Source organism: Sinohyriopsis cumingii, chromosome 11 (genome assembly GCF_028554795.1).
Source record: "Sinohyriopsis cumingii isolate HCF-2022 chromosome 11, ASM2855479v2, whole genome shotgun sequence".
Lineage (NCBI taxonomy): Eukaryota > Metazoa > Mollusca > Bivalvia > Unionida > Unionidae > Sinohyriopsis > Sinohyriopsis cumingii.
The window spans coordinates 30,151,976-30,168,125 of record NC_142971.1 but is presented as its reverse complement, the minus strand read 5'-3'; the positions used below and the strand labels follow the sequence as shown (position 1 = coordinate 30,168,125).

Genomic DNA, 16,150 nt, shown 5'->3' with positions numbered 1-16,150 from the left:
TCTGTGCAGTTTGCAGTTGGACTCATCATATAAGCAAGTATATACCATGGATAAATTCACGAAGAAATGCTGTATGAAAAATTCTTCCTTCACAATACTAAGTTCTACTACAGCAGTCAGTTAATTTACCAGTGCATACAGTTTTACCAATACCTACAGACAGCACATGTCACAAGGTCCACATCCTCCTGCAATGGTTTGTATAGACCAGGGTGAGACATAGCCAGACAGAGGACCTCCAGCTGCTTCACTGTATTCAGGCTCATCTGTTGATATTTACAAAAGGTCTAAACTGATGTGGGCTCAATACAGCAGAATGTTCATCATCCATAGGAATTATGTGGACATTTTAAGATTATGTATATAACAACACCACCCCTGACATGTTTATTTCCCTGTGACATAAGGAACTTGTCACATGACACACTTGATATTACACTTTGTAAACCTGTCTCAAATATTTTTACATATGTAATATCTCCCAATGACATCATGATGTCATATTCAAGGCCTCTATGTTAGACCCATTTTACCACCCTACTGGCAATTTAAGTGAATAAAATAAACTATATTTTGTTATGTAATTTATAAAATCTTACTAAGTTTTAGTAAATCAATTAAAGGCTGTTGCTTGTCAAAATCCACTAAAGAATAGTAAGAATCCATCACAGGATCTGATTTTCAACTGAACAAAAAAGGAATTTCAAAGATTGAACAGCCCATAGTCCATTTTTTAAAAACACTTCTACGTGATGAAACTATCTCTAATATTTTTCAACAATAACAAAACTTTCAAATTAACAACCATGGTAGCTGTACTGGATGTAAGATTGGCACCATTTTCATTTGGGACCAAACAGACATCACAAGTCTTCTGGTGAAAACCCCACTTCGATAAGACTTCCCGTTCAGGATATACAGTGATACCAAGATTTTCAATATGGTTACCATAGTGGCCATCCTGAATATGAGATTGGCACCATTTTAATTTAAAAGCAAATAAACATAGGAGGTCTTCTTGTGAAAGCCCCATGTTGATATGACTTTCCATTGAGGAATAGTGATAACATGATTGTCAAGAAAGCAGTCAATGTGGCGATATTGGATGTCAGACCATTTATGATCAATAAGACACAATAAAAGGTGTTTAGGTGAAAACCCAATCTCAGAATGGCCAAACATCGAGGAGAAGCAGCCACAAGAATTTCAAGATGATCACTGTGTCAGAGTATTGGAACCATTTTCATTCGGGACCAGAAGTATTCACATTTCTTTCCCTTCATGAGGAGTAGCAATAACAAGATATTTAAGATGGCTGCCATGGAGGCCATATTGGATGTCAAATCAGCACCTTTTTTCATTTCTGACCAAGTACACATCACAAAGAGGAGCAGCAATAATGACATTTGAGATAGCTTCTGTGGCAGTGATACTGGATGTCATTTTCATTAATCTTCAACTAGACATGGTACAAAATCTTCCGGTTAAAAAGCCCAAACTGATATGACTTTCTTTTCATGAGCTGTAACAATAAGAACAAGTTTTTCAACATGACTACTGTACTGGACATTGGTGTAACATCATTTAAGACTATCTAAGCATCACAAGAAGTCTTTTAGTGAAAACCCCACATTGATATTACCATCCATTTGCCTGGAGTAGCAATAACAGAAGTTTCAAGACAACCAATGTGAGAGTCATTCTGGGTGTCCAAGTAGCACAATTTTCATTTGCAATCAAAAAGACATCATAAAGAGGTCTCCAGTGAAAACCCCATGTCTATACAAGTCTCTATTCAAAAGGAGCAGCAATTGCAAGATATTTAAGATGGCCATCATGACAGCCAGACTGGACATTAGACAGGTTGTTGTTGTAGGGTTTAACACCATTTTTCAGCACAAGATAGGCTATACATGGCAGCCAGTATAAATGGTGGAGGAAGAACCCGGGAAACCCCCGGAAAGAACCACTGACCCATGAGAAGCTACTTGCAAGCTTTCTCACATAACCACATTAGCTGAATCCGAGACTCAAACTCACACAGACAGAGGTGAGATGGCAGTGATCCGTAATGGTGAGCGCTTTAGACCACTCGGTCACTCAGGGCCCCCCATTAGACAGGTACCATTTTCAAATATGACACATAAAACATGATAAGAAGTCCTTAAGAGAAAATACCTTATTGGTGTGACCATCATTTTAGATCAGTAGCAAAAACAATATTTTCAAGATGGCCACTAGGGCAGCTACATTTAATGTCTGAATGGAACAATTATCTTTCATGATCAACTAGGCATCTTAATAGGTCTTCAGTGAAAACCCCACTTGAATTTCCATTCAGGGGGAGAAACAACGAAGAAGCTTTCAGGATAACCATTGCTAAATTGGATGTCTCAGTAGAATATTTTAATTTACGACCAACCATGGAATGAATGTGTGAGTAAGGTTCATATTCTCCAAGTAGTTTAGGAGTAGTGATAACAAACTTGGGCTAATGGATGGACAGATGATGACCATGGATGGACAGATCAAGGCCCATGACCAGTTGAGCTACAAATTATTCAACTTGTTTCAGAAATTTCATTTTAATGACCACTAATGTAAAATCTGTGTCTAGGCAACCAACAACATGACAAAATTCACGCATGCCTAAAGTTCTTGCCTTATCTGCAACAAATACCAATTCCTGAAAACTTTAACTTTGACCTTATGGTCAGTAGAACGCTTGCATATTACCACACCTGATCAGCATTCCGTATAATCTGTAAACCTGATCTGTAAATCAAAGAACACCTGTACAATTATCCTGATAATTTACATAAATGCATAAGATAAATAAATTCGGTGAACAAGACTTAAATTAGCCATGTGTGTTTTAGTAATTTTACCTGACTGTCATCAGCATTAGGAGCACCAAGGGCTAAAATCTTGTATGCACTGGTTTTGAAGTTCTTCATTACAACTCTGAGATTTTCTATAGCTGGTGCCCTTGTATTCGACTCATCATTTTCTTTCAAAGCATTTAGCATATTCAACAGGACTTCATTCACCAATAATCTGGAACAAAATTAAAAGCTTGAAATTATTACTGACAATATATATCAGCTAATGTAAATGTCAAAATCTGGACTGGAATATGCAAGATATTTATCTTAGCTTTTCAATCAGAAAAAAAGAATTTGTTGTTGTTGTTGTTTTAGGGTTTAATACCATTTTTCAGCACACGATAGGCTATACATGGCAGCCAGTATTAATGGTGGAGGATGAACCCGGGAAAACCCCTGAAAGAACCACCGACCCACGAGAAGCTACTGGAAAGCTTCCTTACATACCCACATTAGCCAAATCTGAGACTCGAACCCACGCAGACAGAGGTGAGATAAAGAATTTGTAACAATGCTGAAGTGAAAGATACTACATCTCAGCTAAAAATCTTTCATTCTTAAAAAAAATCAATAAAACACCAATTTCTCAGTTGTCTCAGTGGTACATAAATGAATACTAAATATTTTGTCAATTATATTTCAAACTCTACATAATTCTGAAAATGATTATTTTTAAAACAAAAAGGATCACAGATATATCTTCTAAGAATGTTTGCAATGGCTGGTCATTCAGATATTCAAAACCTATATAAATGCACATGCAAAAAGACTAATATTCTTCTACTTGGTCAAACATACCGTAAATGTTTGGGTATAAGTCAAAATCCAAATGCAAAAGTAACAAAAACCCTGATCTGCTGTCAGATCAGAGTCTATGATGCATGTTTTACCAATTACTCCTAATAAACTGCATAGACCCAGATCTTCCAGGTCTTTATGTGATAGCAGATCTGGGTTTGTACAGTTTGAAGGTGGAATTGACTTATAACAGTTTTATAAAATAGCAATACTTGTCACTGAGATTAAATGATAAATGTTGAAATCATTCCCAACAATTTATGTTCAAGTTGTGTATCTAATCTAAAGCTAACAATAAAATATTTTCAGTTTTCTTTGATGTATGAAACAGTTTTCACTTCTAATCACTTCAATACACTATTTTTCTTCAAACATAGGAAAAAACAAAGACAAAAGTTGGGCTGCATTTACAAGTTGTTACACTACTGGATTAAATCAATTATTAAATATGCCAGAGATTATTCTTGTAAGTTTAGTGATTTTACATTATCAGACTCATTTATGATATAATCAGTTCATATATGTCTGATATACTATTAAAGCAATCAATCAGAAATAAAAATCAGAGTAAAACTTACAGTTCTTCTAAGTTAAGAGACTTCTCAATATCGTTCAAAAACCACGGCATCATAAGGGCATCTTCTATCACGTACAAACTGCAGTAAAAAAATTATTAAACTTTTATTAGTTATATCTATTGATCACATTATCATATTAAAAACATGCGGATACAAAGTATGTGGGATGTTACACAAACTGATTCCAAGTTCATGAAAATTTCGTTTGATTTATGGGAGACATGTACTTAAAACTCTAGTAAATGTTGTCATATGTAAGAGCACAGAATGATTCCATAGCCAAGACAAATGAAGGAATACATTTCTGGATGATCATTCCAACTCTTGGACAAACAAGAAGTTTTTAGCAAAGTTAAGTATTTAAGTATTTTTTTCTGTTTTGGTAGTTATTAGCAAAGAGTCAAACAAGTTCTAAAAGTAAATTTCATCTTGAATATGTATGATTATTTAACATCAATGATTATTTCATATCAATGTTGTCATGATATTAATGCATAATTATACTTTCAGCTATTAACACACACTTGCCATCCAATACATATTTATAAATATGGCCCTTGATACTGTAATGAATATTTAATTTGCATTGTTTGTTATTTTTTTAATTATTTTATTTTATATTTTATTATATCTTGTGGATAATGAAACACTGTATCTAGTTGCTGACCTTGTGACAATTTTGTAAATGTTTGACTCTCAGAGTGAGGATAATGAAACACTGTATCTAGTAGCTGACCTTGTGACAATTTTGTAAACGTTTGACTCTCAGAGTGAGGATAATGAAACACTGTGTCTAGTAGCTGACCTTGTGATAATTTTGTAAATGTTTGACTCTCAGAGTGACGATAATGAAACACTGTATCTAGTAACTGACCTTGTGACAATTTTGTAAACGTTTGACTCTCAGAGTGAGGATTATTATCTTAAGCTGAACTGTTTGCATTTTTGCTGTTTCTTTTTAAATAGGTAGACTACTTGATGAGTGTCATATGTTATATTATAAATTAATTAACCTTCTAATTATAATTAAGATTTTATTTTGTGAACATTAAGGAGTTTCTAAAAGGTTATTTTCCAAAAGATATTAGCTGTTTTATATATATATATATATATATATATATATATATATATATATATATATATATATATATATATATATATATATATATATATATGAGGTCAAGTAGAGAAATATATAATCTTGTTACTGGAAAAATTATATATAGAAAATGCTAATGATTACCTGAGGTCAAGTAGAGGAATATATAATCTTGTTACTGGAAAAATTATTCACTCATGCTTTAAGATCTTGGCAGAATCAATAGCATACTTTGTGGTGTGTCTAGAAAGTCACCTGCGCTTGAATCTGATCTATTAAAATTATCGAATTCAAGTTATTCTTCTCTAGAAATATAACATGCTCTTAAAAGTAAAAACATTCTTGGAAATGGGCCACCACATGTAAATCAACACTTTCAGCATTGGATTTATTTTGGATTTCCACTAAGGTTATTCAGAACTTCAATTATTAGGAATTGTGTCTGTAATTCTAGGATTATTTGGAATTTAATTTGCAATATCATAAGTTCCTTTTTCTTTTCTTTACATTTTCACTTTGCATTCTAGGGTAATTAATTTGTTGAATTTTACAAAGCTTGTTGCTTCAACCTCTTTTCAACCTTTGTAAATGATATAAGAGTCTAGTTTAATGATGAGGTGAATGATATCCTTAAAAGACCTCAAATATGAGGATATTCTTCTCTTACCCCCACTCTGTTTCGTTAAAAGACCTCAAATATGAGGATATTCTTCTCTTACCCCCGCGCTGTTTCGTTAAAAGACCTCAAATATGAGGATGTTCTTCTCTTACCCCCACACTGTTTTATTAAAAGACCTCAAATATGAGGATATTCTTCTCTTACCCCCACTGTTTCGTTAAAAGACCTCAAATATGAGGATATTCTTCTCTTACCCCCACTCTGTTTTGTTAAAAGTTCTCAAATATGAGGATGTTCTTCTCTTACCCCCGCTCTGTTTTGTTAAAAGACCCCAAATATGAGGATATTCTTCTCTTACCCCCACACTGTTTTATTAAAAGACCTCAAATATGAGGATATTCTTCTCTTACCCCCACTGTTTCGTTAAAAGACCTCAAATATGAGGATATTCTTCTCTTACCCCCACTCTGTTTTGTTAAAAGTTCTCAAATATGAGGATGTTCTTCTCTTACCCCCGCTCTGTTTTGTTAAAAGACCCCAAATATGAGGATATTCTTCTCTTACCCCCACTCTGTTTTGTTAAAAGACCTCAAATATGAGGATATTCTTCTCTTACCCCCACTCTGTTTCCTGTTTGGTCAAATAACTGATGACTTTGTGTAGGATATCACAGCACTGATGACCTCTAATTGTGCCAAGGCCATCTTTCCCTGACAGACAGGTGTGGAGGACCATACATGTGTAACTAAGGACTTTGTCATCTTCATAATTCAATAAATACCTGAAATAATGACATCTCAATATATAAATTATTATTACAAGCAAAATTAGGAAATAAAGTCACTGAGCCAGACAGGAATGTGTTGCACTTAAATAATTGGGAGTACCCATGAAGGTATTCCCTACTGTGAGGTAAATGTCTGGTGATTCCCCCCCCCCCCACCACCACACACACACACAGAGGTATGTCAGCGAACTGTCTGACATTATCAGGACTGTGTTGCCAGGAGGTTGAGATGTGAGTTTTCTGTTGAAGAATCCATATGCCAGTGACCATCACAGGTCCAGTAGCATACTAACCAGTAACAGCTCCCATCCTGTACAGAATACGTAAAGAAATTGTGAGAAACTTCCTTGTCTAAATAATGTCTTATTTGATACTTTATCTGATGTTCTGATGTATTTGGAAGAAAGAAATAAAGTTAATATGTGTTAACAGTTCCATATCTAGATGGACCAAAATGTTGAGAAGGTCTGACTTGTTTATCCACCCTTAACTGCAAATGAGTGAAGTAAGGTTGTTTATGTGTGAACCAATAACTATTCCTATAGAATGGTGCTGTATTGTGTCATCCAGGAACAAATCATTCCTGTGAAGAATATGATGAACTTGGATATGACCATATCTAATGGCTTCCTGAACGTCCAATTTCAATGTATTTGTACTATCTACACAGCCCTTAATAAGCAGAAAAACTAGATTTTCTATAAAAACACTCTCCTTCATGAAATTGGTTGACAGTTCCTTCATCAAGGTAGGACAACAGAAGTGGAGGGGTTTAATAATGAAATCCAGACATGGTTTGGATGATTTGACTATTGTAATCATACACAGCTTGTTCGTATGGCTGGACCAGTTGGTTAGCAGGCAGAATGTTGTATCAAAGACAATATATGCTTTTTCAGCTGGCAGGCTAGTGCATTATGGCCCATCCTTTAATACCATATCGGTATGGACCATCTGTCTATACCATACAGATCAAATTGACAATCTTCATGTCTGGCATGTTTTCTTAATATTTTCACACATGGATGCAGTAAATGACTGCAAGCCTTCAAGCCACAGGGAAATATTTGTGATCCATCACACCTCAACGGCAGATTCCTAGACTTATCTCAGTGGGATTACAATATATAAACACTAATTCTACTGGTTGAGAAATTGTTAACAAAAAATTCTGAGTCTGCCATATGCAATTCCATGGCCTAATTGGAATTACCCATGCTTTATGCTGAATACACATAAAAAATAAGCTCTGGTGCTGTTTCTGTGTCTGCATGGGGTGGGGGAAGCTGATATTACCCACAAGACTAATTAACAATGTGGATGTGAGGCTTATGTTAAAAGTCATATTATGAGGTATTCAAGTGTGTTTGTTTTTGCTGCCTTGAGCTGCTTTTTCACACCAAAATGCAATTGTATACATCCAGTGTCCATCCTCCACAAATTTATATTGTTTACTCTTCCTGCACTTGGTTGTGACACACACACACACACACACACACACACAGAGGAGAAATTTAATGTTAGGAAGTGAAATCACATGTGACAAAAATGAGCGGTACCATAATTGCAAAACTATGAATAAATTCATCGCAATTCACAAAAACATATGCACCATATACAACATTTTAATTTACTACACCACTAAAAAAGATGGATGATATGAAATTTATGTATAAGATTAAATCATAAATGGATTCTATGTAAGACATCTTTATAACATGACAGCCATAGTGAAAACTGGTTTAAACCAGGTATAACAATAGCCAACAAGCATGCAGAAAGGGGAGTTAACCTGGAAAGGCTGCTTCCCATTGTCTATATATAATATATTAACAGAAAGATATTCTTCCATCTTTTCCGGAAGGGCTGTATTTGGAGGTAGCAGAGTAAGTTATCATAATGTATTGTGATCAGGTCACGTATTTGACAAAGAAACCTGTGACGCTGTACTCAAGGTACAGAACTGTTTGTTGATATCTAAACTCAACACATTTACATTTGTTCCAACATGCAGATTAACTCCTTTAATCCATACAAAGAGGTATGTAATCTTATTATCCTTACTGCTGTATGTTCATAATTTGATAATTACTGACTATATTACTATTGATGACAAAAGCTTACTGCTGAGAATTACAGTATTGTTCAGCACAAGTCACTTTGTCATATACATGTAGCAAAATGGTATGCTAAACATTGTAATTTTCTCTCATAGATTAAGAAATGTACCTGAAATGATACCAGAATAAAAACAAAAAAGAAAAAAGACAAGCTCATTTCCTTTGTAAACAATGAACACCTCATGGAATAATTACAAACTGCCAATGAAGGTTTACGTTGTTCCAAAAAATGCAAAACGTCATCAGTTTAGAATGAAAGGTGAATGCAATTCAACTAAACAAAAAGAGTGAAATTATTTGATCACTACTGAGAAGCATGATGTCAGATAGATTCAAACAAACATCATTAATACTCATTCAACTGCACTAAGTGAAAACCAGATTCTACAGAGAGGGACAGTTAACAGCCATGTATTTGTGTCCAAATTTTATGGACAATGATTGATGATTATTCTTGATTTTAACAAACAAAAAAGTTTTATCACATGAAGTCCATAACCTGATTATTTTAATGCACGAAAACATTGAATATTTAAAAATTAGTTACACCTTCTGTATTGTCCTTCTCTAGAAATGTAACCCCTCTTACAAGGCCACTTTCCTGCTGCAGAATGGGTGGCCTATCAGATGGGAAACTGTACTGTGCACATATCCATTCAGTGCAAATTCAGTTGTAGTATATATACATATAAAACCCAGGGATCGTCCTGGGCTTCGCCAACGTCGCAAATTGCGATTTTTTTCCCTTATTGGCGACAAAAATATCCCATCTGGCGATTTTTTTGGCGACATAGTTTTTGGTTATTTAATTTGTACATACAATCATGGATTTGGACTGGATAAATTAAAAGGCAGAACGAAAGGAAGCCAAAAACTTGACTAAGAAATGCATTGGAATCAGTCTGTTACACAAACGATCCTTTGTTCTTATTGACAACCCATCTTTACAGTGCATTGTTACATCATAATCTGCTTATGCTGACATCTGGGCTGAGTACTGTATGCTGCGATACAGTCAATCATGCTACCGCACTATACCTACAACTGACCGACTTCTGAAGATGCGAATAGAACAGATACAATTAATTGTATGGCTAATCCTTCTGCTTTTTTTTTATACATATACCAATACAATAGTTTTGTTGAACCTTCATAGAAAACTGATAACCTTTGAAGTACCAACTACTGTGTATAAATACAAAGCAAATGGAAAAAATCTCAATCACAATTACATCTGTCGCCAGTGCAGCATTTTACTCATTGATCTTTTCCTTTTGCCATCAGTCCCGTGTTAAAGCTGCAGAGGCTTAAACTCCGCAACAAGAAATAGCAACAAAAAAAGAACAGTTTTGCATAATTAATAATAATTATTTATTTCTCAAAATACAGGAGAGAAAGAATCCCTAAATTGGGTGTGAATTTATGCTTATATATACGGTCCAGTATTGCCAGGTGTTGACTCGTGTAAGTTTCATTCGTGGGAATGGAGATCCTATTTTTCTTGTCGAGAAAATTTATACAGCATTCAGTGATCATTCTTGGGATTTAGGAAGCAATTTGCTACAAGCTTTGTGAAGCTAGCCATAAGGGGGGGGGGCTGTTGAGAGACTACTGGTGTCACCTGTCAGCACTGTAGACTGTGAACGTGGATTCTGTAAGATGAACCTCATAAAAACTGACATCAGAAATAAGCTCTGCATCTCATCTCTCGAGAATTTAATGAGAATCAGCATGTACAGATGTGAAAAATTAGACTTTGAAACTGCATTCAACAAGTGGGCAGCCATAAAATCGCGACGGATCTTCATGTAACACTTTGTAACATTTTGTTAATGCTTGTTGTAATTAAAGTATTAACTAACCCATCTTTTGTAATTTTCATTGCCTGTTACATTAATAGACTAAATTAACACTTGTAAAAATGTACACTACTTGTTTTGGCAACACTTTTTGAAAATTGGCGACAAAATATTGAGGTTGGCGATTTTCTTTTGCGACAGCTTTTTAAAAGCCAGGACCATCCCTGAAACACATTATTTTTTATATATATTTGTTTGTTTGTTGTTGTTGTTGTTGATGTGGGGTTTAATGCCATTTTTCAGCACATGATAGGCTATACATGGCGGCCAGTATTAATGGTGGAGGAAGAACCCAGGAAAATCCCAGAAAGAACCACCGACCCACGAGAAGCTAATGGCAAGCTTTCTCACATACCAACATTGGCCGAATCCAAAACTCGAACCCACGCAGACAGAGGTGAGATGGCAGTGATCCATAAAGGAGAGTGTTTTAGACCACTCAGGGCTCCTTGTTTGTTTGTTTATTAATTAATTAATTTATGACCATTTCCCATCAAAGCAGAACCACACAAAGCAACTTTATATGTATTAGTGCTAAAAGCAGACTGGTCATCAAGTTTATGAAATCTAAATCAAAAGGCAGATGATTAGCCATGATACTAGTCTATTTGTTTGCAACAAATGACCAATCTGACAAAAGATCATGCATTTCTCCATTTTCAACTATGGTTTCCTTGCTGTCGGTGTGTCATTATTTTGATAAACAGAAATTGCAACTGTTACATGATGACATATGAAAGTAAATTCAGTTGAAAATGGTCAGGCTGAACTAGATCTATGACTTAAGACTACTGTTAATAGTTCATTTATCAAAGTATTGGATTTTTTTTATTTGTTTACTCAGCTGAAGGTATGCAGATTTCTTTAATTTGGTACCTTCATTGTGCAAAATGTATACTTGTATATTTCTCATTCAGTTTCACACATCATGAAAAACTTACAAGGGTGAAAATACAAATTTCGGTGTAAAATACCGTGGTCCCTGGTTATCAAGAACTCTGTAACTTGTTCAAATGATTTACTTTGGTGTGAATAAATGTGGTCCCAAGTTATCAAGGACCATGTAACTTGTTGAACTGATTTGCTTGGTATGACACTTACAGTAGATCCTACTATTCTCAACTAACATCTGCATTATGGTGGACTAAACAGGGATGAGAACAGACATGAACGATTAATATCTCAAAACTTACATAAATGTGTCCTGAAAGAGACTCCACACTTGATCTGAATTTTCTTTGTTTCCAGTGCAATAATTTCCTAGGAACTGAACCAGACATCTTACAAGAACATTTACACAGCAGTCCTTCTCCCCATCCAGACTGTCCCTCAGTTTGCAAATGAGTCTGTGTGTTGTGAGAAGAATTTTCGACTCTGTTCGTATGATAGACTGATTATTCACACACAATCCACAAGAGTTTCTGAAGATGCGGAAAGCCTCAGTAGCACACTGAATCTCACGACAGTGGCCAGGTTGTGGAAAATTAGTCGATAAGCAGTTTTCAAGGATAGATTGCAAATCTTCCAGAAATTCTGAGTCACATTCACAGCTGGAAAGACAAATTTCATTTGCTTAAAAACATGATAATGAAACTCATTATTTCACCTTCTCAGGATTAAATACAGGTGTTCTGAAAAAAGTTATGAAAATTAAGAGTAGGACTTCACTTATAAACAGTTCAAAGTTAAGTTGTTTAGAACTTTTTCTCAATAATCTAGATAAGTTTTCCAAACCTTTTTAAAACTGTAAAATAGCTAACCTTTAAACCTGATCATACAATGGCTAATATGATGTAATATGTAGGTGGGGAGGGGGTAAACCTAATTTTAATTATGCAATACTTACCCATTGCTATAGCATATCTATTATTTTTTCATGCTGAAAAACTTCATCTATTTGATATGAAAACATCCTCCAACAGACAAGAGAATTGCCAATAAGATACGGTCCACTTTTTCACCTTCCATGCCCACGGAACAGTCATCTTTTTCGTAAGAAATGACTATACCAGGACATCAGAGTGGGGTGGGAGGAGAATATTTGGTAATAGCATTGTGTAAGTATTGCATAATTAAAATTAATTGTACCCCCCCAAAAAAAATTTTAATAGGAGCAACCCATAAACCATCCCCACTGCATAGCTTAATTTGTCAGTTAGATGGGTGGGTTGTGTTAAAAATCTGATCCAAACAGAGAAAATGGAATATACTCACTTTTGGGGAATACTCGACTTAGTGTAAGTTGGTGTTTCTCTGGGCCACAGGTTGTGCTGCAACTATGGATCCTAGAGGAAAAAGCCTGTTGTCTGTTGTACTAAAGAGCAGAGCAAGATGGAGGTGATATTTCATTGTCAGAATGCTACCTTCATGACGTCTTCCAAAGACATATGATTTACTGGTAAGTAGGCTCATGAGGCTGTATTGGCTTGAACCTAACGAGCTTTAATTTCATAAAAAAGGCCGCTATCAGTAAGGGTCTGATAAGCTGTTGATGGCAGTGACAATCCACCTTGAAATGGTGGAAGCTGAATATCATAGGACCCCTTCAGAGGAAGAAAAATGTTTTCAATCCTTCCTTTTCCCATGGAAGCAGTGAGATAGTATGTAGTTCCCTGACAGGACATCACAGTCTGTCTTGATCATACCCACCAAAGATTTTACTGAGATTGGGGATCTCTATGCATAGTAGACCTACTAACGTAGATGATTTGTTTTTAAAACCAGGTGGGCAAAAAACAGAAATGCCAGTAACTGGAGATGACCAGTGTTGATAGAAGCCTGCTCTGTCTTCTCAAAGATACCAAGGTAAGTAAAAAGAGTCTTGAATGTAAGGTCCTGGAAAGAGGCCTTACTCAATGCTTCATCAGGGAGTTTTGGTGAAAGACCACAAAAAACAAGACAGCTTCCATCTGGGCATAAGATATTGGGAGACATGTCTTTGTAGCTCAGAATACTTGACGAGATTGGCAAGATATAAACCTGAACCAACTGCCTTAGCCTTGGAGAATTTAAGTGTGTTGGAAATGACAGCTCTATAGCCCTCGATATTGAACATCGTTTATTCTTGAAAAGAAACAAAAAGTAAATCAGCTATGGGGACAGCTAGGATCAGCATGTTTCCTACTTCATCAATCTCAGATGATTCTGCACCTGGCATCAAAGACCTTGGACACAGAATCTCTTCTGATTTGAATGATGCAACTGGTAACCTGGCTTGAAAACTTGTTCTGGTGGATAGCTCGTTTAAGTTGAGCCAAGCATGATGGTGGAGAATATGAGGACTACTGTGCAGGATAGACCCTCTTTGCAATAAAAAAAAACCTTCTCTAGGGTAAGGACCTGGACTGATCTATCAGCAGATTTAGAAGATCACTAATTGGGGGAGAATAATATGGGTACCATAGTTAATGTTCTGAACTTGTGGCAGCAGTCAAGGTGGTGGGAAGGCATCCGCAAACAGACATAATCTCACCTGAAGGAGAACATGCCCACTGCCCATTCCCTCTGGTCATGGAAAGGACAGACATAAAAGGAAAGTTTGTTGGTGAGCTTAGCATAAACAAATCAACCAAAGGTTTTTCCTGCATTGTGAAAGGGGACTCTGTTATGGAGCAGTATAGAGACCATTCTGTGAGGAATATTTTACCTCATATGGACAGACTATCCATTAATATATTCTTCTTGCCTGACAATTATGAAAAAGGAATACATAATCTATGTATGTTAGGGTGTATTCCCTTAATACAAAAGACTTACCTGTAACCGGTGTAATTGATAATGAATATATGTGTACCCTAACCCAAAATGGGTGAGACAGAATAGTAAACTAAGAGGTCTCTTAAGGTGACTAATTCTGAAAGGAGGCAGTTTCTCTAAGGCCTTCTTTAATTCTGCCACAGTAGGTCTAAAGTAATTTGTTTGGTCATACTGTGTTTGAAGATAAACAAGAAAAATAATATTGATTAGAGTCTGAAAAAATACACAAATAATATTCAAGACCCCTTATGTTAATTAAACAGATTTAGACAGGTGAGTTAAGTGTTTTCAATGAAACCTGACAAAAAGGACAGGGAGTTGAACATTACCAAAATGGACAAAAATTAAGGACATCTACTAATAAAAACATTATTATGTAAAACTATATGAAATAATTAGTTTTAACAAAGATGTATGTGTATATGATTGTATGGGGTTAATTTGGGGATTAATAAAAAATGTCAAAATGTTATTCTGTGATAATAACAAAGAACATAAGGAACAAAAGATCCACATAAAACCTTATAAACTGTACACTATTCTAAACAGTGTTACTGATGCAGTTATCAGCTGTGTGTCACTTTATCTTTCACACAATGAGTATGAAACTGGATGCCTCTTATGGCAGTTGATTTGCCCCATCAAAGCAGTTAGTAAGGATTTTTATGTGGACTTACTGAGAACAAAAAAAGAGAAATAGCGAAATTTTGTCAACAGATCTATAGCATTCACATACACACACCCACTACGGATTTTAAAAACAAAAATCATGGATATTTTTAAAAAATGCAAAGAACTTTCAATCAGTGAATTATAATTTCTAACGTGGCTGTGCCAAAAGGTTATTAACAGTGTTTACGTATTGATGTTTCAAACCAAACAGATACTCTTTATGTAAACAAGCAGACAGACTGCACCCTGTCCTTTTGTTTCTAGAACAGTCCATTTAATAAAAAACTGTTTTCTGCAAGCAACATATGCAATGACTAGTTTTCATATTTCTAAAACAAAGAGAACAAATAAAAAGGAGGACCTCTCGAATATGTGTTCAGAGAAGAAACGCCATAATTTACAGATTTTGTTGTTGAGATTATCAAAGAAGGAGACACTGATCATGTCTCTGTGTTGAAAACATAGATTTGCCCATGCAAATATGGTGACCGTGTTACAAAAGAAATTCGTGATTGATTCAAAACACGTTTACAGTGTTTGGGACCCTGGTGACAGATTAGAACTTATAAATCAATGAATGAAATGACAAAATGTTGTGCATTTTTTAAAAATATCCATGACGATTTCTATAATTGGAGTTTGTGTGTGTATGTGGGGAACAAACTGGAGGGTGTGTGAATATAACAGTAGTTTTACAAGATTGTACAGTATCGTATAATTGTCCATTTTTCTTCAATATGATCCTAAAAATGTAACTGGTTAAACAACTGGTGAATAAAGCCGTCGTATTGCATCATATTGGTATAGTACCCATTCGCACGCTGATTGATCTCATGCAAAATATTTTTCAGGGTTTCATTTAAACTTTCACAGTTTAAGTCTTTCTGTCGGATTGGTGTAACAACCGATTCATGCAACTTTCTTCTCGCACAAGTAAAACTATCTTCTTCTAAATCCATGTTTACAACTCGGCAGCA

The 16,150-nt window shown here is 35.3% G+C and overlaps 1 protein-coding gene across 2 annotated transcripts in view; it reads right to left on the bottom strand.

Moving 5' to 3' along the window:
- Positions 1-16,140, bottom strand: part of LOC149787840 (ataxin-10-like) — a 118,719-nt gene extending 102,579 nt beyond the window's left edge. For both annotated transcript variants that reach the window (XR_016424115.1, XM_089974058.1), the window contains exons 1-6: positions 15,984-16,140; positions 11,939-12,295; positions 6,596-6,760; positions 4,262-4,339; positions 2,889-3,057; positions 158-266 (exon numbers count right to left, since the gene is read on the bottom strand). Coding sequence is in view for 1 of the 2 variants with exons in the window: in XM_089974058.1 (XP_089830184.1) it covers positions 158-266; positions 2,889-3,057; positions 4,262-4,339; positions 6,596-6,760; positions 11,939-12,295; positions 15,984-16,132 (1,027 nt within the window). In the remaining variant the exon portion in view is untranslated. The remainder of the gene's footprint in view (positions 1-157; positions 267-2,888; positions 3,058-4,261; positions 4,340-6,595; positions 6,761-11,938; positions 12,296-15,983) is intronic.
- Positions 16,141-16,150: the final 10 nt, after the last annotated feature.